Source organism: Patagioenas fasciata, chromosome 9, assembly GCF_037038585.1.
Source record: "Patagioenas fasciata isolate bPatFas1 chromosome 9, bPatFas1.hap1, whole genome shotgun sequence".
Taxonomy (NCBI): Eukaryota; Metazoa; Chordata; class Aves; order Columbiformes; family Columbidae; genus Patagioenas; species Patagioenas fasciata.
In genome coordinates this window covers 10961666-10985749 of record NC_092528.1, presented here as the reverse complement: position 1 = coordinate 10985749, position 24084 = coordinate 10961666, and the positions used below count along the sequence as shown (strand labels likewise).

Sequence of the window (24084 nt, the reverse complement as noted above, 5' to 3'; positions counted from 1 at the left end):
ATAGCATAAAAAAAAAAAAAAAAAATCCCAAAACCACAACATTAAGGAAATAGCTTGGGCAAAGCAAAAAAGATTTCCCTTTCTTCATATTCCTTTCCTTTCTCATGCAAGTGCTTCCTATTTTTAGAAGATTCAGCCTTGTAAAGCTGTACCATGGGGCATTTTCGGTGCTTATTTGCAGATAATTTGCTCTCTTTACAATGAAAGTATTTGCTGAAATAACACTTTTTTTCATTCTTTCTTTTTCTCCTTGAAAGTATAGCAAAACTACCTGTAATTGCACCAAGGATTTAAAAAATATATTATTACCATGTTTAAGATCAATGCAAATATTTTTACTTGTTGTAATTAAATATCTAAATTCAATCTACTGTCTGCAATGTAAATGTGCCTGAATGGGATTCTGCAAGGTACTGAGATCTCTAACTTGATACAGAAATGATTAAAACACAATTCTATCTACTGACAGAAAGCAAAAAAATTATGTAGATATTCTGTCTGGATAAAAGGCAGATTACTCAGCAGCCTCCATGATCAGACACTAATGAAACTTATTAATGGGGGGAAGAGGAACAGTTTGGGGATGTTTTTGATAAAGCTGAACTTTCAAAGCATCCCATTAGAGACTCAGTTCAATGAGTGTTCATTTAATAGGCACTATATAAAAGGTTATGATAATTATACTATGGCTTCTTTGAAACTTAAGATATCTCTGATTGCCACGCAGTAATATAACCTTTAGTCACAAGTGCAGGACACATCGCTGAACAGAGATAGCAAATCAGCCTTCACAGACAATGAGCATATTCCAATGACTGGCAGGCAGAAAGCAGTTTCACAACGGTCCATTAGCAGGACCCATGTACCTGCCAACCGTGTTGTACTTTGCCACTGTCACTGTTCAACATGGTGCTATTTGAATCCTTAGAAATGCTGGGTGAAGATGTAGCTGCATTACTCACAAGGAGGAAACGGGATTATTTCTCCACCTCGTATGCTGAATATAGTTATAACAGATATTTTTCTATCGTTAAATGTCTGTTGCAATCTCTTGATAATGGAGCTAATTCAGGTAGCAGTCTTTTTCCCAAAGAGTTCATCTCTCAACTGGGAAGCAATGGAGACAATACCTTGATAAGCAATACACTTTATTTTCCCTGACAGGATTGTCTTTTACTAGCAACAAAGGTAATGCTAAACTTCATTCTAACAGATATATAGCTTGCTACAAAGAATCCTGTTTATGTTTGGCAAGTAAGAAAACATTACCTAGGTATCTATATTTTTACAAGTAACACATTTCATTTCAGCACAGGACTTTGTTTTCCCAGGGAGACTCTGGATAGGGAGTCCAATGGTACTGAGGAAATATATTTCCAAGCTCAAGCTCTTTTTTTCATGATTGCTATCACAGCGGTCAAAGTTGGCACTTCACTTGCACTGCTGTCACACACCTGATGGTCTGTGTTTGTTGATAAGAATGAGATACTTGTTTCCATATTGGTGTTTTTCTCTGCTCAAACCTCATATCATCTGGAAATTCCCATACAAACAAGGTGAAGCCAAACAACTAAAAACTACAACTTCAAATACAGCCTGAAAGGGACAAGTGGGAAAAATCTGTAGAGACCAGACTGGCTATTTTCATCCTGCACTAATTCCCGAATAGTTTTAGCAAGATAGATAAACATGGTTGTTCTGCCTTCTTCATTCAGCTTCCTTAAGTTCTTTTGGGCAACATTCTAGGCAAGCTGTTATACTAATTACATAATAGATTACAGATGAAAATATACTTTTACATCCATCAATAAAGACCCTTCCTTCCTTCCTTCCTTCCTTCCTTCCTTCCTTCCTTCCTTCCTTCCTTCCTTCCTTCCTTCCTTCCTTCCTTCCTTCCTTCTTTCCTCCCTCCCTCCCTCCCTCCCTTCCCTTCCTTCCTTTTAGTGGAAATTAGGAAAAGTAACTTTCAAATACTGTCTGAAAAGTAATGCTCCTAATCAATTGGTTAGGTTAACTTGATTTTCACATATAAACTAGAGAAACCTATAATCATGATCATGACTCTGAATTTCTGGGGAATCCTTTTTTAATTTGACATTATATTTAGGCCTCAGTTTTTCAATTTAGATATCACCCTGTTCAATTATTTTTCTCTTTTTTTTTTTAATCTTCTCATGAAAGTCTGCCATTCTGTTATATCTATATACCTATATCTATATCTACATCTATACATTTTCTTCTACAATACACATCAATTCCCTATTTCAATTCAGACATCCAGTGGAAACATCAATAAATCAGATATAAATTATCCTCTCTCCTGCTTCACATGCATGTGCTTCCAGTTCCTGAAGCCCCATGGTATCACTGCTATTAAGAACCTATCTTGGCAGAGGTCTGGGAGAATTCTTAATTGCAGGATTGTGTCCTGAGTTATATTGCTTAGCCCACCACCAATGATTCTTAAATTGACTGATTATATACATGCTTAAAGAGCCATCTTGCAGCATCGGCTATGTTGGATTTGCATTTTAGTAACACAGATTATACAAATTCATTTAACTGTATCAGACACTATTTGGATTTTTTGAATTACATTTCTTTAAAGATTACTATAACTACCTTAAATGCTGTTTCTATGAAATAACTGCAAACTTAAAGCCAGAAATTCACCACAAGACCATCCACTGCTACTACAACAAATTATTTTCTAATAAGTTCCAGGATGTACTGGAGAATTAAACACTAATTTAGTTTCTCAAATAGGATATATAGATATGAAGCCAGAGACTTTCCCACAGCTGGAGTGTTGTTGTGGAGCTGGAGATGCGGGCAGAAAAGAATAACAATAGAGCACTGTAAGAGAAATATATTTATGAGATTTACAACACAGAGCAACCCTTAATCAATAGGAAATAGAGATTTATGCCTGTATTCTAAGAGATCTGCAATAACGCAGGATGATAGCATTCTGTTACCTAGAAGATTTTGCTTCTGGGTTACTGAGCAAGTAATTTTTTCTAGCTGAAGCAGTAAAATGGATTTCTGGCAAAAAGAAAGCATTCAGGAAATAGATACAGTCACCTACCCAGGAATTTTCCTGGGACTAGGATAACAGTTCTGTAACTGCTTTGCACTGGTAGCAATATAGTGAAAGACAACAAACAGGCAGAATATTGTTGTGTTTTTTTCTCAGTATATCTGGACCTAATCTACAGTCCTCCTGGAGCAGTGGCTTTATGCCCTTAAGGGTATCACAAGAATGGTTTTAATCTTTTTCTAAATGGCTACAGTGAATTCAAAATTGTGGAGTAATTGTAACAGCTGATATGACTTTTTCTGTTCATCTGGATTCCAGAACTTTTAGAAAAATCTTTCCATCATGAAATGATACCACTTCTGAGGTATGTGAAAACTTGAGGTCTAAGATATTTGAAAGTACCCCTATAAAGTGTTCTCCAGATAAGGTAAAAGGATTATTTCTGTTTGACAAAATTGATTCTTTAACATATTATTCTAATGGATGAGATCCTACATTAAAATGACATTTCAGCTTTTATGGTCAGGCATGAGGAAACAGCAGATGCACATTTTCTCAGATAAATTGTGCATGTCATAGAAGCATCAAAAAAAAGCCAACCCATACTGCTTTCTGTAGATTCTTTTAATTCCAAAACCTTCAATCAGTATTCCAGCTCGATGTCTGAGTAATGCAGTCTTTATCTGATGAAGATAAGAAGTGGCAGTTGCAATTACAAAACTTCGCCACAGAATAAATGCAATTAAGTTATAGATTACAGTTACAGATGTTAATGCACAGCTCATGCAGGCAATTCAGATCCTGAAAAAATCTCTGGAGGGAAAACTTAGGCAATGCCTAATGGCAATGACAATGCACTTAAACTGAGTTTGGGTTTTCATGTTACATTAAAGTTAGTCCAGGAGGAAACATGCTTTAGTGGATAATATAAACAGTTATACTTGCTAACTTGTTCTGACTAGTGGCTTATTCCTGCCCTTGGCCGAACCATGCCCTGCCCTAGATTTTTCTGATTTTACAAAAGCTAATGCTTCCTTGAAGCTTGTGCACAAAGAGCATTCAATAAATGCTCAGGAGAATTAAGGAATTAATAAATTCACTATTCCTCATTTATTTTGAAAATCAAGATCTGTTGGCTATTATTTCTCTACAGCATACTTTTTCATAATGAAAACCGCTTTAATAAAAGTGAATTCACAAGCCAGTAGGATCCACTGGATGACTTTATTATTATCAAACTCAGTAACATGATCACTAGTGACATTATGAAGTCTCTAAGAGCTAAGCTAAAGTCCTTGGTTAGAGGGGAGGAAGGCTTCTAATTAATAAAGTGTGAAACACCTGCATCCAACTCCCGTCAGCAAAAGCAGATGGAGTAAAAGAGATAAGAATGACTGAACACAGACAGTCATTGATCAAAAGAAAAGAAAATCCAATGGCAGAAAGACTATTATTTTATTTCTAAAAGATTGATTTAAAACATATTTTTGTGCATCTTTTTGTAAATTGAAGGTAAATATGAAATGTACCAAACTGGCATAACTGCAAGCTGTGTGTTCATCCTCACCCTACCACAGCATTTGCAACCTGTCCCTGCAGCTCTGTCAGCAAGATGTCAGACACGGTCCTTTACTGAGATGTGAATGAAGGAATTCTCCCTTCTCTAATGTGTCAACAAAAAGTTTGTCCCTGCAGATTTCTGTTTTGGCATGATCAGCTAAGAACTGACATCAAATAGTAAGTGCTTGCCAACAACCATATGTACAACTGGTCAAAACTTCCATTCCTTCTCTATAGGGTCCAGACGTGAACATGCAAGTAAGCTTCAGAGTCAGAAGCCAAAACTCTAATTAACTCCCAAGACACTAAGGGAGGCTTAATGATACTTCGTTGTATCTGACCTGGCAAGAAAGCTTATAAGCTGGGGATATCCAAGGTTGTTTAGTGCCATTTGATATTGGGGGAGGGCAACCAATAACCACCAGGCAATCAAACACTGTTTACTGACCCCATTTTGCAAATAACACCTTTTGATTCTGTCCTCTCCTGCTGTACATGTCTCTCCTACTGCTCCTGCGACTTGTTAGTAAATTCTCTGCCCAGTAGCTGACAACTATCTTCACCCAGCTGCGTCCCCAAGGCCTCCAAGCCATCTTACATACTGACAAGAACCGGATTGCCTCCCTCCGACTTACTTGTAGTTGTCATAATGTGACTACTTATGTTTGTGGTAAACAGAGCCCCCAGCCTGGTGAGATAGCACCTCTGACAGTTTTTGCAGTAGCGGCCATCACTGAACACATTTCAAGTGATTAATTTTCTTAAAAATAAAAATAAACCTAGTGAGTGCACATGTGCTAACAAGTTAAAAATAATAATAGGTGTCTGTGACCATGCTGCTTCTGTCTGAATACTTCAGGGAAATTCAGTTGCTAAGAACAACTTATGCAGCTTGCCATATTTCTATGTGTTAAACAACAACCAAATAACTATAGGCAAAAGTCCCAGCTGTCAAGTATGAGAAGTGTAGGAGCTGATCGGGGGAGTACAAGGCATTTTTCTCCTGTGTTATATATACATATTAGGCAATTTAAAAGGAAAACGGAAGTGAGGCAAGGGCAGAGTGCTACCGTCTCTTCAAAATACCATGTCCAATAGTTTACAGAAGAAATAGTTTGACCAGTAGCTCTAGTTTTTATATAGTGCTCCTAACAGTGCTTTCTAGCATAATCTTTCCCAACGAGAGTACACTACCAGCTCTTTCAAACAGCAAGAAAGCTGAACTTTTTTCGGCTACCGACAGATTTCTCTTCTGGGCAGGTCTCAGATACTGCAAGAGGAGCTGGAGGCAGGTGTTAGAAGTAGCATTCATGACTGCTGGCTCATTCCACAGAAACAGCATCTGGGCCTTGCTCTTCAGTCTTGCCAGTCTAGGCTCTTTGTATGAGATGTTTTGTTTCAAACTGCCACTAATCAGTATTGATTTGTATGACAGAGGCAAGAAACATCACCTTTGTTTCTTCATACACAAATAAAGACTGGAAAAGTTGCTTAGGCTTTTAACAAAAGTATTTTGATTTTTCATGACTTCACTTTATTTCCAAGGTCTTATTACGCAGCCATAAAACTTATCCCTGGGTTGAAACCTGACATACAAGCTATAATATGAGCTCAGAGCTTTGTTTTTTAAGAGACATATTGGAATACCTGAAGAAGACACCTTCCTCCTCCTCTTCCCAGAGATCAATAAATGCTATACATGGCATCCCTACCGATTTTACTGGTGATCTTGCTAGGAAAGGATGCTGAGAACAAAATAAGCATGACAATTAAGAGAGGGCACCTTTCTTTCATTTTTCCAAACTTATACTTGTGGTATAGGAAGGAAATGTTTTACAGTTTAGAGAGTTTGTCTCTAAGTATGTAGTGTCTAAGCAATAAACACAGAGCAAATAGAATAATTTCTAAGATTTGAAGTGGATAGTAAGTCAAAATTTTAAAGCTGCAATGTGACAAGAAGTGGGTCAGTATAACTAGCAGGCAGAGACCCAAGAGAATGCTGACTTACAATTAGCCAGATACAGATTTAAAAAAAAATGTGATAGCAGCACCTGTACTGTCTCTTGGCTCAATATGATTTATGCAGGCATTCAAATCTGGTAGAGGTTTTACTGCCTATTAAGATCCTGATTCATAAACTAAAAATTCTCTTTGAGAACCTTAACACAATGCTCTTTAGCTCATGAAGCATCACAGAACTTTGTCAAGTCAATATTTCATGTTTTATTAATTCTCTACTTAGCTGGTTCTTCGATTGGTTAAATTTAATGTCTGTAAACCTCCTAGTTGCATATTTACCTGAAAAGGCTCAAAAGAGCTATTTCAGGTTGATGGATAAACACAGGCTTAGAGAATTCCTAACATGGAGTTTACAAAAGACACACACTGAAAACAAACAAACAAACAAACAAAAAACCAAATAATAAGGGATGGGCATAAACAAAACATCATTGTAAAAACCTGTACAATTATATGTGTATGCTGTTAATTAATTATGGCCTTATATATAAAGGATGTTCTCATCTCATAATTAATTTTCTCTGAATGTGCCTAACTCTGCATATCTACAGCAATAGCACTGTCTGTTTCTTTATTAGTTCTTAATGGGTGCTAATTTCTGATCATCACATGATACAGTTTCAGTCACTTCTGCATCTTACGACAACGACTGTCAGAGGAAACAAACTACTTCAGATCTAAAATCAATGACTGTATACAATCTCCCTGCACAAGCTTCTAGAATATGTTCTGTTTTTAGAAGGTGATTGTATTATAGATGTTCAGCCTGATTCATTCCTCATAATCCACCACTAGGCATTTGGAGCTATAAGCTAAAACACTAAGTACTTGCCTATAAATTGGACATCATCCCTTTAGTACACTGAAGCAGATAATCACTTCCAGTTGGAAAAAACAGTGTGATAATGCACTTAAAAATTATGCATCTGCACAAAGGAACTGCTGTTGCTGACACAGCTGATTTTGAGTGGTTGTGAATGGTTGACTTGGGAGTTATAACGTTTGTTTAGAATCTTTTAGTACATACATATAAAATGCATAAATAATAATAATGTGTTTGTTAATGTTGATGCAATGTGGAGGCTAAGAGAGAAAGTACACAAAGACACGTAAAATCAAACCTATTGTGTAAGCATTACATAATATCACTACAGAACAATGTTTCAAACACAAAGATTTTCAAATTTCACTTTTGACATAACATCATTCATAATGTTTCATGTAAAAATTCTTATAGGGGAAGCCAGCACATGAGCAGATGCGTTTAGTCCAATAATGAGGTATATGACTTAGAAAAGCACCCTCAGCCTATTTAAAAATTCCAGTGCCTACCAGTTTCCCTGGGTAAGCTGGTCTATAGGCAAACTATACTCCAGTTTAAAACACAGATAATCTTCCTATTGCATTCACATAGGAATCCACCTAACTTCTACCTTCAGCCACTGAAGTTCCCTGAGCCTTTTTATGATGTCTGATTGAAAACCCTCTTAATATCTCCTGTAGGTATAGATCAAGATACTTGTTCTGCTTGTCTTTAATGATGTCCTTAAGTATCATGCAAAGACATTTTAAGAACTCAGCTCCCAGAAACTCTGAACTTTTTTTAGTTTTTTTTTTCTTTTTTAGTGCCTGTATAATTAGTCATCATTTGTGGAAATTTAAATTAAATTTTAACGAAGTGAAAGCATACAGAAGACATCATAAGATCAGTATCTCTTCAATTTACTTATTTCTTAATTGGAGTTCTAGACCTTAATATTTTCCTAGTAAAATTTTTAATACTATCCCCATTATTTAAAAAAAAAAAAAAAAGAGATGACAGAGAGAGATAAAGAAAAGCAGGGAGTTTTGGACTCCTGATCAATTCAGTTATTCTATCTGTAGAGCCATCCATAAGTTACCTCAACTACCTAAAGCCAAAGAATTTAAAACTTTAAACTGATATTAATTTGCTTTTAATGCTTATGTTAATCGACAATAAAGTTCTACTGCACATTCAAATTCTCCATTCAGACATATTCTGAATGTGCTTATTTGCACAACTGAAATCTTGTACTTTTCCCCACAACAATGCAATGCTGCTGGATGAAAAATACCTTTCTAATATCAACTGCTCTGTTTCAGGGTAATTAAAAAGTAATTTTTAGGGTAGGATTGATACAAATTATGACTGATTTCAATTTACTTTATATTTGCTAAACTTGTTGTTAAATTAAAAGAAAAATATGGAAGTACAGTTGGTATAAGTGCAGCTATTAGTATACAGATATTTTGAAAATCAAAGGAAAATGAAAATATTTTCAACATAAGTATTCCCTTTTCTGCCCTGCCTTGTGTTTGCTACACGTTCAAGACTTCCATTCACTTTAAATGGGAGTTCTGGGTATATCAGCTCTGTAAGACCGGTTCTTCATAGGGAAATATGACACATAGAAAAGAACTGAAAAAGAGAATTCACCTTGGAAACTTTAACTGGATTGTACAATTTGCCACTGTATTCAATATATTTCAAAGGTATCCCACAATAGCCAGTAGTTCTTTACAAAGGTCACTGCAAAATCATAACCTGTATTACTATATATTTCAGGAAGTGTTCCTTGACTGCCAGCTGTTTAGCTGAACTTTGTTAATGAAGGCAAGGTTTTCTAAGGTTATCACTCTGACCCTTAGACTTTATTACCTAGAAAACCATAAACCTTATAAAAAAAAAGATATGAAAAGGTTTATAAAATATTCCCTTAGCAGATCCTGTTTCTAGCCTCACATTTTGATCTGAAGTTGGTTTTAAGCTCTTGCCACCATGCCTGCTGATTTCAATGGAACATGGGAAATGGAAAGCAATGAAAACTTCGAAGGCCTCATGGTTGCTTTAGGTAAATGAAAAAATATTATCTATATAGTGATAAAGAGAAAGCGTTTCAATTATAAGTAAAATCCTTCTAAAAATTAATTAGACTATTTCTGTAATGTCTGTTGTGGCATAAGGGTTTCTGCTAATTACATTAAAAATCAAGTAATTGTAATGTACTTAGAATTAGAATGATCTAAGTATATAAGCAAGAGAAGACTTGTAGCCAAAAATAGTAGTGTTTATTTAGTTAAATGAAAAAACAGATACAGATGGATTTTAAAAAAAATAGGCTGTCAGATACAGAAGCTCTGTTTTTATTCCTGGTATATACTTGCTGTAACAGTCACGCCACAACTTGGTTGGCTGTGTTAAAGAACAATAGAATATTTTATATCACTAAAGCAACAATAGTGTTTAGTACTTAATTAGTCCTTTGAACTAGTAGAAATTGCATGCATCAATTGCATGGCAAAGGCAAGAAAAGCCTTTAAAAGCCTTAAAAGATAAATGGGAAGACACTGTGGGAGTCATCCTTACACACCAAGGAGACTTAGGTCACAGGAGTTCTCAAACATGTTTAACTAAGCTTCATTTCACTTGGCTACGGCCATCATTGACGACAACGATATATATATACCTGCAAAAAGAGATGTTCTGCTCTTTAGGCAACTTTATTTTACTACTTTACTAGCCTCTTTATCATTAGAGGCCTGATAGCTACAGTTTGTGTATCCAATGTATTAGATATTAAGCATACTGTTTGTAGATGCTAGAATGCCGAAACACTGTTAACTGAATGCAAGAAGTATCCTTGTCAGTTCACATCAAGATCAAGTTTATGTTGTTTGTACTTATTTTTCCCCACACTGACAGACTCAATTTTTGTAATGACTGGATATAATTTTATGCGAAAAATGTCTTCTTTCACTGCACCTATTACTTTCAATATAAATTGCCTTTCAAGGATTTTCATTCTCGTAAAGGCATAAACCTTTTGCTCTAGGTCATTATGATTATGCAAGTAGTGTGCAGGAAGTCCTTCTTCTACTTAGGTTAGCAGAGATGCAGATCTTTAATTTGCTGAAAAGAAGAAATAATAGAACACATCAGCATTTCTCAATAATTTCTTCAGTACACCCTGAACTGGCATTGAAAGAATAGTTAGCACCTTTCCACCACTGCAATAATATAGCTGCATTCCAAAACCACCAAAAAATATGGGAGTTAGATTTATACATGCATGAGAAGTGTAATCTTTTGGATCAGGAATCTTCTCCCAACTCTACTATATAACAGATGAAGGGCATAAAGGACCATTGTTTCCTTACCCCATAAGATGGCTATGAAACTTACACAAGAAAAGTACTCATTAGAGTTGGGTAATTTAATCTAGATTGGAGGAGTCTGTCTGGCTCTGAATCATAAATTAGCATGTGGCAAAAATCAAACCTGTATTGGATTTTAATGCTTACATTTGATAGCCCTCAAGGGCCGAACTGGACCTATGCACTGCTCATTCCCAGACATACCAATGCTTTCTATCTAGTGGTCGTTCATTTCTATATTCTGTTCAGCATTTGCTCTTCTCCGCCTTTCCACTGTAGCTGACACCTCTGTAAAAATGATGTTGATGTGTGGGAGTTTTTTCAGATCAAACTGCCTTGTACTTTTCATCAGCCGTCGAGATCAGATTTGTGGCTTTGTTCAAAAGGTGTTGAGTCAAATTAATGAATATCTAAAGAACTTGTTTGCTCAGATTCCAAAATATTTGCTTGTAAAGACGTCAATTATAAAAACTTTCTGATAAGATTTTAAAACTACTTTCCCAATAAGAATGCCAGCAACTGGTTGGGACGAAGAAACTGTTTGCACAAGTTGTCTGGATATGGCCCTTCAGAAGTACATCAGGACTTTTTGTAGATATGTGCATAGATATATAATATAAGTTATATTAATCAACAACTTCCAATGACTTAGCAAAAGAACTGAACATCATTGATAACAATGCAAAGATGCATATGGCTATCAGTGATTCTCAGAATGGAAAAAAATTACACCGAAACAGTGAAAATATATTGTTCTGCTCTGTTTCTCACAATTCCACATGTAGTTGATATTTTAAGTACTAAAGTGCTCATGTTCAAAGCACACTGAGGTTTTGTTGTTGTTTTTTATTCATCCATCCTTCTAATAAATGCATACACATTTCTATGCTTTAATTAAAGAATAGTTTTGCCCTTTAAACCAGAAATTTTGATTTTATCATAAACATGTTACAAAGTGTTTTAATTTACTATAATAGAACACTGTATCATTTTTATTGCTTGTGTTGTTCAAAATGCAGTTATGAAAACTATGCTTTAATAAAACTTCCCCTGATTTTTCTCCAGGAGACACAAGGCTAATATATTAGTCAGAAACAGCATTTCTTTAGAAGTCTAGACTTTTTTTTTCCTCAGAGAGAACTAAATTTTGTTACCTGGCTATAAATCAGACTCAGCGACACCTTTAACCCACCACAGCAGATAAAATATACCCAAGAAGTCTTGAATATAAATACTGAACAAGAGCATTATTTCCCACGTTAAAAAATCACCATTTTTTTTCAAGCCAATCCTCTGACTCAACTCAATTAGTATTTCACAAGTAGTATAATGAATCTACCAAAAAAAAAGTGCTCCATTAGTATGTGGCACTGCTGAGCTGACAATGATTAACTCACATGCGAAACCAGTAAAGGGTGGCTAACAAACCCAAACCGTATTTCAATCTCTTGCAGAAGCATGTGAGATTATTTCATTTGCATATAGCACTATAACAAGATTCACTGCCAGCTGGTCAGAAATATTTATTACAGATGGTAAGGCAGCTGGCATTAGGTGGATTGTCTGGGGCAAACTGTCATCATGGCAATATATATTCTCCTTTTGATAACTTTCAATGCATTCAGTTGCAAGCAGTTGTTTACATTATAATGTTAGTCTTCATGAACAAAATAAGGATGTTAAGAAGGTCAATACTGCATAAAATGTTGACAGAATATTAAACAGGAACTGTCAAATGCTGTAGTTTGATACTTTTTTGACTTTGAATTTGTCTCCTTTTAACAGCTAAGCTACAATTCATTTCTGTGTCTAACAAAAACAAGCTTTTATTTGATTTTTTATTTTTTATTCATTAGTATAATCTCCATTATTTTAAAATTAATTAATTAACCTCTTGCATACTCCCACATCATAAAAAGAACATGCCAAAATCCCTAACATGCTTATTTTCTGAAAAGGAATATTATTCTGAGACCCTTATTTTGGGGGTGGCCAACATTTGTAACCCCGCAAGGACCAAGAGCTACATGATTTACAGTACTTGCTTAGAAAAGGGAATGGCTCCCAGGCCTAAGATGACAATTGCACTCCTGGCATCCTGCAGCTTCATGTGTGAGTGAGGCCAAAAAGGCAGTGTCAGTCTTAATAGCCCCCATTGTCTCTAAAAAAAGAAGGAAATTTGGATGATTTAACGTGCCCGCATCTATGCACCACTGGTTGTACATTGTAGCTCTGCTCACAGCATTCCCACAGATATCCTGTTAATAACTAACTTTGCAATCAGTGGAAGATCCTTGAATTGAAAGTCTACTTGCAAACACAAGGTGATTTTTATTTGAAATTATCTTTTTCTCTGCAAAATGTTGCAGGAAAAACATCACTTGTGGAACTACGTTCCACATAAAATACTTGGGCTATTTTATTATGTGTAAAAACAGGTGCTGTAGTTTATGATTTTTGGTAACAAATACTAGAATTTTCATTGTGATGCTCTCTTTTCTATTTTTTGGCAGATATTGATTTTGCAACTCGTAAGATTGCAAAACACTTGAAACAAACAAAGGAGATTATTCAAGATGGAGATAATTTTAAAACAAAAACACTCAGTACTTTCAGAAACTATGAACTGAATTACACTGTGGGAGTGGAGTTTGAAGAACACACCAAAGGACTGGATAACCGAGTGGTAAAGGTAAAAGCTTGGTACCTGATATCTGTTTACATTACAGCACCAGGAGTGAGCAGTTCCAAAAATCAGCTGAATACATTTAAAAAAAAAATTACAAACATTAGAGGATTTTTATAAAGCAGAAATAATTTGAATCTTGAGACAGTTTTCTTTCCTGATACAAGCTTTTATTAGAAATGCAAATCAGGATGATTACTCATATACGTGAGGAGAATCATTAATTACATGTTTTTCCAGTAGGGGATTGTTCCGGCTTTTCTATGATACACCTTTATGTATTTAGAAAGTAGCAAAACTGTATTTTTACTTATGTATCTTCCTTAATGAAACCATAAATTCAGTCCTTTGAATTTAGGTCTTTCTCTGTGTCAATTTATATTTTCAGTTCTGAATGGTTGGGTTCACACTGTATTTTTAATCTGAGCCTGCTCAACCTCCATTGGACAGTTAAACAGTTGGACACTGCACTCAGCTACTAATCTTAAGGGACGTTTGGGAAGGGACAATAAAAAATTGTGAGCCAAAGGTACCACTGACACGGGTGACAGGCCCACTGGCAGGGGCAGACAGGCAAGGAGGCCTAGCAGTGCATGCTTTAGGATCTTTAGGATTACAGAGGTAACCTGAGCTCAAAATTCCGCTGGGGAACTGTGGGCATATGTTCAGACACCTTTTGGTGAGATATGTGGAGAACCAACATTTAGATTAAGGACCATGTTGTGTGTCAGCCCATGCCCTACCTCCTGACACAGAGTCAACTAATACATTTGTTCCTGTGAGGCTTTCAAACAAGGCTGTATCTGGGAAGTCAGCAAAGAAAAGAATGCAGATGAGCACTAATTAAATTCACTTACTGAATTCAGCTTCATGTTTCTGTGTCAATACTGCTTCTGCTTTACTCTCCTCTCACCTCTAAAATACTTAAGCAAGATTTTCAAAAGGAGAAAGGCCAGTAGATCTCAAATTTCCGTAGTCTGTCCCCTTTAGAGTCTAGCTAATCTTGCAACACTTGCCCCTCTTCATCATTGTTCCCTGAATCTACTCCTATCAACTGTTCTGCCAATTACCACAGTTTCATTCTTCCATTCAGCTCTGAGCTCTCTTGCTCTTCTCCAAACATATGCTGTCCTGTCCATCCGTATCTTCCCAATAAACAGTTTTCAGAACTTGTTGCCAAACTTTACAAAGGTGCAAAGCTCATTATCAACAAGACCTGTTTTGTTTTGGCAATTTCCACAGGAAATTGGCAGCATAAAGGACATGTTTACATTTGAACTCACATCATCCTTCACTGGAGTGGCACAAATTTAACAGAAGACATTGTTTATTTACTGTAGATCACTTTTCATTCTCAAACTAACTTTGTGCAGTGTAATTCCTATGACTTCTTCCGAACTATTTCTCATTCACAGCACTACAAGCCATCAAATAATAAGATCCAGTATCATGAATATCCCTATCTCTAATTTTCCTTCCCACCACTTTCTCCAGTGAGCACTCAGTTACACATATTCCTGTGACAGAGTTCATGCTTTAAAACATTACTCCCACACCCCTCTAGATCAGTGGAAAGCATTTCTAAGGATCTAAGAACTCATTAGTTGCCTAATAAATCCATAGACTAATGCTCCTCTAATGCTCTTCAGCACTCTCAAAGCCATTGCCTTTCTGTGCAAAACCCTTTCACTTGCAGACGCTCCTCTTCATTATCAGGAGGGAGGGAGGCAGGCGGGCAGGAAGGAAGGAAGGAAAAATAGCTCGTACAATTACAACCCTACCCGATTTAATAATTTTTGTCTAATATTATTTTATAAACAAATTATATTAATTGTTTCTGACAAGAGGAGAAGGAAAAAGGAATCATGTCTTGTTCTAAAAGAGTTTTCTGGTCATTTTATTAACAAAACAATGCCTCAAACACATTGAAGTCATTGAAGTTAATTGAAGGTGCTAAAAGTGCCAAGTAACATTTAAATGTAAAGAGGGCATGGATAATTTAAAGAGCATGTAGCTTAAAAATTCCGTAAATAAGAAAGAAGTTGACTGAAATAGAATTAGTTTTGTCTCATTATTAATAGAAATTCCCCTCATAAGAGAAATAAATCATCCAGGGCTGAACTAGAAAATGAATTAAACTCCCAATACTCTTAGAGCTTTTTAATAACTGAACTTACACTGACTGTAAGCGGTCTCTGATGAGGATTTGTCTATGATACATAGTTAAATATCTCCCTAAAGTACAATGGTTCAATTCTAGAACAATTCAAACAAAGCTGCTTTGAATGTACTCTAGCGTATCTGACTAGAGAATTTAGCATGTAAAGAGAACTTTTTATTACAGATATGGTAATCCTGCACCTGGACAAGAATCAGCATACCTGATACCCTGTTTATTAGTGACAGACTCTGAATCACACCAAATCATGTTTGAAGGTGGAAGGGACCTCTTGAGATCACCTAGTGCAACCCCCCTGCTCAGCTAGGGTCAGCCAGACAATATTGTCCAGCTTATGATCATATATCTCTTCAAAGATCTTTCATGAAAGTGCTTGAAAATAAATCAATAAATTTATTGTATAAGATAATATTAACATACACTTCATCTTGCTATTTTATGCAGAGCTAGGAAAGGTGTCAGCATGGCACAAGTTAGTATAAGCACCCAGGTCTTCACTCATGAAACCTTACAAACAGGCAAGAAAGGAAAAATACAATTTGCATGACTTGCACAAGTATCTGTTAACTCTCTCAGCAATTTGCTGGTTAGTATGAACACTTTATATTCATGTACGTGAAGAAATACATGGAAATGACAACAAAGCACTGTAAAAGCTTCACATCAAAATACCTATTAAAGGTTTGGGTTGTTTTGGGAGGAAGATGGGGAATGGTAGGAAGCAACTGCAATCATATCTTCTCATTGCTTGATTGAGATTATTTTCATGTATTCATGAACTTGTTAACATATCAGAGTTAACTATCTGATTCCTGCAGACACTAGTGACCTGGGATGGTGACAAACTGGTATGTGTTCAGCAAGGTGAAAAGAAAAACAGGGGCTGGAAGCACTGGATTGAAGGGGACATACTGCATCTGGTAAGGGCTGCTGTACAGACACACAGCACATAATGGAGACTGCAACCAAGTATGGGTTTCCATTTCAAAGGGCTTGTTACTTGTTCTAGTTAGAATGGTCTTTATTTAGACAGCTCTGATCTCTGAACTATAGGGAAATGCCCCCTCTGCTATGACTTGGGAACGTTCAGTTTCTTTCCACCTGCTCACAATTAGGTCACAACCCTGCCTTGTTTTTTTTCCTCCAGTCCACTGCCCTCCAGCTATTAACCCGTCTTGTTACATTGCACCGCTAACATCATCTAGTTCTTACATAATCACTGGGAGGAAAGAAAAACAAACAAACAAACAAAATAAAAACAACCACCACCACACAGTATGGGACAGACTGCAAGAAAAATATTGATTTTTGTTCTGAAAGAAGTACTATGAAGCTCTAATACATATCAGAAACCTCTGGATGCTCAAGAGGATCCTTCAAACAACTTACACGGCAATTATTTTGTGCTTGTACAGTAGAAATTCAAAACATTCATACATCTGAATTAGTAAGCTGGAGCCCAAAGAAAATTATCTGAGACCAAGAGATTCCAGAAGTGCCTGTGCAGGAAATAAGCAGCCAGTGAAGTCCAGAAAGATTTCAAAATAGTAGATACACAGAGATAATGATTCCAGAATTTCTTGGGAGAGCAATGAAGAAATGAGCATTATAATGTTGGATGGTGCAATAGGTAGGTGCAGAAAGATTATGGAGGAGAGCTTATTTTTCTGTTTCATGATTTGCATCTAGATATCTACTCCTTTGTGAGTTGACGCTACAGATTGTTTCAAGCCCATGTGCTTGAAAGGTCAAACCAATGAATTAAAAACCACTATTTTCCACTGAAATAAAAGCCAACTGTCTAGTACACTTTTTAGACTCTATTTTAGCATAAACTGATTCAACAAAGGTTCTACATGCTGGCACCAGGGTTCAGGCTAAGCATGATGGAGAGATGAAGTAGATTCATACCACAGTCTTCAGAAACTCTACTGCAAGTTTGGCCAATTGCTGGCCAAAAAGCCAGCTTCAGCTCGCTTCCAAGTCCTGTTTGGCACAGGAATGCTGGCTAGTCAGAAGACTAACCAAACGGATGGTCAGTTGCAATGCTGGGCAAAAATGGTGTGTTGTTCTGGCCCCTCAAAAAAGGCTGGGCACATCTCTGAAGCAAATGTCCTCACCTTTTTAAAGGTTCCTCCTTTTTTTTTTCTTTACTTCCTTGTTTCATCACTTCTCATGAATGATGAGGTAATGTGAATCATAAACTATTACAGTACATTGTTTTAATAAGAAAGCATGAAAAAGCCTTGCATTAAAGAACAAATTTATGCATTTTTCATGTTTATTCTTCTTAGAGCTCAATTCAAGTATCAAAATCTAATTAATGCAACATATAGTGCATGCCTGCTGATTGGGTACATATCATAGACTATTCTTTCTGTTCTCTATTTCATAAGCATATCTTTTCCATGCCGTGGCTCCGTTGTAGTAATTTCTGGTGGGATCTGCTGTGTATGCAAAATACAACTTCTATATACTTACTAATTGTTTTAATACTGTAGGAACTGACATGTGAAGACCAGGTGTGCCATCAGACATTTAGGAAGAAAAAATAAAATTGATCAGAAAGCCACCCAGATCTTCATCACACTATTATGCTGTTATATTTTGTCTAAAAAGAAGAACCAAGTCAGATTTGCAATAATTCTTTGACACTTCTCTGTGAATGTATTTTGTGCCTGTTTATGGAAACAAACAAGTTTTATGGAAATAACATCAAACAGTTGCAAACATTGTAAATTCCTTTGTCTTCAGTCTGGAGTTAAATAAAAGTAATTGTATTTCAAATAATGCTTTCCTACATCTTTGTATTCATTTCCAGAGGAATGTCCTTTAGCAACAGTTGAAAATTAACAGCCACAATTATCTCAAACACAGTATATCTCTCCACAGTGCTGCAATATCCTAATATATTTGGATGACTGAGTAAAATCGGATATTCATTGGACTGTTTCTATTTAATTTAGTCCTGCATCACTAAGTCCACACTTTCAGGTAACAGAATGGCTCACTGAAAATGAAAAGCAGCCTTTAACATCTAGGTTATTAATTTGAATTTGGCCCAGGTCTATAGCTGCTAGTAGTTATCACCTGATAAATGTTTCATGGCCAATGTGAAATGCTGTAGCTCCTCAATACTGTCCTAAAGTGGATCAGTGGCAATGCTGCTAACTTCCAGTTAGAATTGGCATCCTACTAATAATCCCAGCAGAGAAGTTTGCTGTTTGAAGCAAACTTTACCTTCAAGAGTTGATCCGTGATGCAAAAACTAAGGCATACTTATGGGCATAACAGGAAAACTGCAGAGCATACACAGGCTGTATGTACCCTGTGCATAGAATACCCAGCATGATGCAGTCTTCACCTTGTACCTACCTTTCAGAGATTTTAAAAAGAAAAGTCATTTCCACACTACTCTCCTCAGTTTTATTTAGGGTTTTTCAAAAGAATTCAAGTTCTTTGCTATAGGCAAGTTTAAGTTAACCACGGATGGTGAGCGCTACTTCAGTAGATGGAAACTGAAATTATTCAATAAAATCTGTGCACACATTCACAGAACTGAAGAAGGACTTGTATGCCCAAAAGCTCATCTATTTTTTCCCAACTATGTGAATTATTCTAATAAAAATTTACTGTCTTTCCTACAACCTTGCCTTGCATATAAACTTTCACAGAAACTGTCACCATTTCATTTCCCTATGTCCATATGCCCCCATCTTCTGTTTAGTATGGGAGGAGTGGAAATTCACTAAACAGATCAGTGGTAAGGAAATAGGAGAAAAGATGTGGAAAAAAGCTTTGCAGAAATGGAGGACCATATGCTTTCTCCCCATCCCCACCTCCTGCTGAGCCTACTCACTGTCAATAGCTCAGAATAGGAGTGAGACAGTCTCCCAGCTGAAAACAAGATTACGTCTGCAAAAACCCAAATCTGATTAATATGTCACTAATACATACATGGCCATGGGCAAATAAGTGCATATGTAGGGATATTTGTATAAAATGGACTTTGCTTCTCCTGATAAAAGGTGACCTGGTATCAAACTTCCTGAGCACTTCACCTGAGTAAAGCTCTAATGTCAGTTCACATCAAAGAAACTGCATTTGGAGTTGGTAAACTCCTTATTTTTTCTTATTCAGCCCTGACCTGGACTTTCCAGTAGAAACATATTTAATTCATGTTTCTAAGTCTCTGCTAGTTATTAGGCTAAGAAGTACCACAGTTCATTAAGCTTTCAAAGTGTTATCAGAACAAAGTAATCACTAGAAAATAAAATGTGCATGTTTTAGTCAGTGACATTTCCCTCAGCTGGTTCTTGCCAAGAGTAAGCCTGCACAATGCAGGACTTCATAGCTTCACACCAAATCATAAAACAATGAAAAAACTTTCATCTATCACAAAGAACTGTCATTAATTCACAAATTATGAGTTTGAAGTCGGAAAGCAAGCATTCTTCAATTGATTTCTTATTATGCTTACTAGTTTTATCTAATGGATATGGCTGAGAAGTAAATTAAGTAGGCAATTGGGCACTTGAGTAGACTTTGATTAGGAGAAAACTGGATCTGACCCTGTTTTTTGAAAATTTTAGAAATGAAAATTCCAGACTTTTGAACAGGGAGAAAATGTGCAAGGTTTTTACATGCCAAAACAACATTTTCTTCCTGCACCTACTGATATGCAAGAACTTGCAGCATCTTTTACAACTGTATGCACAGCATTGGAGACAGAGGAGATATTAATTATGTTGCATTATAATTACTTCCAAAGGCATACTTGTTTGTATCATATCTGTGATGTTAGGTTGGTCTCTAAGCTGTACGAAGTACCTTGTCTCCTTGTCAGTAGATTAAATACTTGCACTGGAGGAATGGACCTAACTGGTAAATCAGAGAATGCTCGTTCACATTTTTTCAGCCCTTTGGCATGCAGTGCCGTCTCAGCTATTTTGCATTGATTCTTTTCCTCTTAGAGAATATTACTCAAATGCAGCTAACAGGAAGGGAACTTAACAGCAACATTCTGATCAAGAAGATAGAAAAGCCTGTACAAAAGCACTTGCTAGTGAGTAGGGTACTGGGCAAAGAGTCAGTACCATTACCTGTCACTGGACTTTTCAAATGACAATGACAAAGGTATGTGTAAGAAATGGTTATGCTGGGATTTCTAAAAATCCTCTGCAGTGAGCCCATTTTTCTCCCTAAAAGTCAGCTAGCATTTTCTTATCAACTGTTAAAAGAAGAAAGCAACACTGCAGGCAAATGCTGTAGAAGAATGATGTAAATTCTCCTACCACTAATGTTCTGTGGTTAGTTCCTAAGATGCTATCTTTCTATTCAGCTCTGAAGGGTCACCTAGGTACTATGTGCACAGAACGACTTTCAAAATTTCCATCAATATCCTGTGCATTCTGCAGATCTGCTGCTTGTGAAAGATGTCTACTCCGCTGCCATCTGGCAAAAAGTCTGAGGTTTCTAAATCAGCATATACTTAAAGATCCGATGAGGACAAAAAAAAAATCATATACACACGAAAGTTGTTTAATTACATCTGTTTGCATTTGGAAGGTTTTTTCTGAATAGAATACATACTTTCAGGTTTAATTTGTGGTTGATTTGGAGGGCAGAGGTTGCAGATATTTTAAATTCAGCTTAGTGATTACACTTGTTATGCAGATGGTGAAGATTAGAAGAAATCATTCTGTGAAAATGTGATTTGAAATAAAATTAACCAGACAAGCTTTTCAATAGCTGCAAAAAAAAAAAAAAAAAAAATCAGTTATTCTCTAAATATCACACTTGTTTTAATTATATCTCACACTACAGTTCTTCAGTCATCATTAAATAGAAATGGGAATGCAATAGATGACAGGATATATTCCAGAGTTCTTAGAGGTGGAGGAATCCATTAAAAGATTAGGAGTTTTGCCTTACGTGACAGCAAACAGAGACACCACTTGCCATAAGAACACAAACATGAAAGGTTGCTGCTAAAGGAATGAGGGCACACTAACATCCACGGTGGGAAAAGAAAGACAGGGCAAGAAGTAACAGACTTTAATTTCAGAATGGAAGCTTCAGGTGGACATTAGGTAACACCTCTGTGCTCAAAAGATAATGAAGGGCTGGAAGAGTCTGGCAGATGAGCTTGTGGAGTCTCTGTGGTCCAACCATACTAACCACTTTCATCAACAAATCAAGCCAAGTCTTTCATTGTATCTGTAGCAATAGTTGCCAAAAAAAAGACTGCCAGAAAGATCTCAAGGACATTGCATTCTTAATGTTTTTATGAAAAAAAAAAAAAGCCAAACAGAGTACCTGCAGTAATAGAAAGGCTACAGCATAAACTCATGTTTATCAAGACCCAGAAACAAGCCAGAAGAACCACTGGAAATTCTCTTTACCTATTTTCACGTTGCTATATTTTGGATTCCTGCTGGTTTTAGTTTAGGTAACAGTCTATCATAGAAAGGCTTTCTGAAAACCAGATAAACCCTTCACAAAGGATTTTCCTGTAAAATTAGTTATGACTTCAGAAATAAACCACAGCATGAAAGTTAAATAGAATGCCTCCCTGTGAAAACTGCAGAGGGCTTTCCTTTGAACTGCTTCTAAAATGTAGCACCCTCTCCTGCCTTTCGTCACTACACTCAGAGCATTTTCCTATAGTTTTAAATGGTTTTGTTTGTATGTTTTCTGTCACTTCGATTTCATTCCAAGCAAAAAGACTCTCTAAGATCTAACAGTTCTACAAGTTTATGTGAAAATTAATGGCCAGATAGAAAGCTTTCGGTAAAAGACAGGCTACAGGGTGTACTCATGTTTATCAGAAAAATCACTTGGGATAAAAACCCAATAAATGCCTGTAACCATGGAAAATCTTTGGCTGGAACTTGTGTCTTGTTGCCAATGAATTCAATCATGAGATAAAATCCATAGGGAACCAAGCTTTGGTAGTTCTGCTGCTCACAGTAGTATTTGTTTTATTGACTACCTTATAATATTTAATATTTTTGCTACTTACTCAATTCTCTGATTTGTCTTTTTCTGGTTATCTATCTCTAGTATCTGATCAATTGTTTTCTTTTGAAATTTGCTCATCTCTTCCTACACGTGCAGAGGGAAAAAGAACTTGAAGAACTGAAGATTAAGTATATGTTTTTCCTGGAGGAGGAGCCCTGAAGCGAAAGATAGCTTAAATTTTCTGGTGTCCAGACTAAAGTAATGCTCTTCTAAATTGACATCCAATGCAGTAGTCATAAAAGCCAGCTGAATACTTTAGTATATCTTTTCAACACCTTGATTCATTGGTTAAAAAATACCATGTTCCATGGTCATACCTTCTAGCTCGATCAGAGAAAGGCTGTTGAGCCTTTGTCACAAAAATGAGTGAAGTCTTAGTAAAATTCAGTTGGCATGACAAGTAAACCAACAGTGTATTCTTGAAATACATAATTTTATCTTTTTTTTTTTTTTTTTTACACCCATTTAATCAATTTTCAACTTCTGAAATAATTATAAGGGCCTCTAACTGTAGACTGGAGCTGGGTTTGAAAGTAGTTCTACTTATGTCAGAGTACTGCTATGCTGACGTTTATTCCTTTCAGCCAGATCAGATCCTGAGTCAGGTCATACATATCTACTGATAACATAGACTACAGATGCTGAAGCTGCAGAATTTAATGTATTCAAAGTAGCAGTGTCAGAAAAATGTGTATTACTAGTCACTGTTATTGATATCTGCTTCAAAGTTTCAACAACAAAATAATGCAATAAGTTTCCTGAATGTGTAGTAACAAGGCTTTTAAGTTTAATATTTTTCTTTTCATTTAGATGTTCAAAACATGCAACTAAAAATAAAAGCATGTGACATATGGCAATTTTTTCTGTTATCTCAAAAAAATATTTGAGAATTAAACATTTATTTATATAGATATATATCACATTGTATTTTTTAAAATAAATCGCTAACAACCTATCAAATTAGACTGTCATTTTCTGAACATTTTTGAGAAGCCCATATCAGTAAAACAGTCAGGAATAACACCTGGAAGATGAGCTTTACTGGTTAGAGGATTAAGGCAGCGTTGAATGGCTCCCTTTGTGAAATAACAGCCTTGGTTCTCTAAAAACACAGATTGCGCTTTGCTACTAATGGGTGCCTTGAGTGGCATTACAGCAAATTGCTTTCCTTGATGGCATAAACTGAATACACAGAAAACACGAACACTTAGTTAAAATGTTAGCACATCAAAAGTCACTAAAGGAAAATAACTATTTTCCAGAGAAGGGCTTTGTGTAATCATAATTGAACTATTTCTGTTTTAGTGAACTTGTGCCATTTAAAACAGGCAGCAGTACCAGATTTTTCTACTGCCGTACAGATTGCAGAGTCATTCTGCAGCAGAGCAAAATGAACATTGA

General features: G+C 36.1%; 2 protein-coding genes across 2 annotated transcripts in view; both read left to right on the top strand.

Annotated features, from left to right (window-relative positions):
• LOC136105182 (retinol-binding protein 1) overlaps positions 1-13387 on the top strand; it is a 65762-nt gene extending 52375 nt beyond the window's left edge. Inside the window, exon 9 of the transcript XR_011740469.1 lies at positions 13309-13387. The gene's annotated coding sequence lies outside the window, so the exon portion shown is untranslated. The remainder of the gene's footprint in view (positions 1-13308) is intronic.
• Positions 9420-18450, top strand: RBP2 (retinol binding protein 2). The gene is made up of 4 exons (XM_065844793.2): positions 9420-9492; positions 13309-13487; positions 16479-16580; positions 18162-18450. The coding sequence occupies exons 1-4, from the start codon at positions 9420-9422 to the stop codon at positions 18213-18215; spliced, it is 408 nt and encodes a 135-aa protein (XP_065700865.1). The 3' UTR covers positions 18216-18450.
• Positions 18451-24084: the final 5634 nt, after the last annotated feature.

Excerpts from the sequence above, each read along its gene's own strand:
- RBP2 (XM_065844793.2), top strand. The coding sequence starts at position 9,420 with ATGCCTGCTGATTTCAATGGAACATGGGAAATGGAAAGCAATGAAAAC. Across the intron at positions 13,488-16,478 it reads TGGATAACCGAGTGGTAAAG|ACACTAGTGACCTGGGATGG; the intron begins GTAAAAGCTTGG and ends TGATTCCTGCAG. Across the intron at positions 16,581-18,161 it reads AAGGGGACATACTGCATCTG|GAACTGACATGTGAAGACCA; the intron begins GTAAGGGCTGCT and ends TTAATACTGTAG.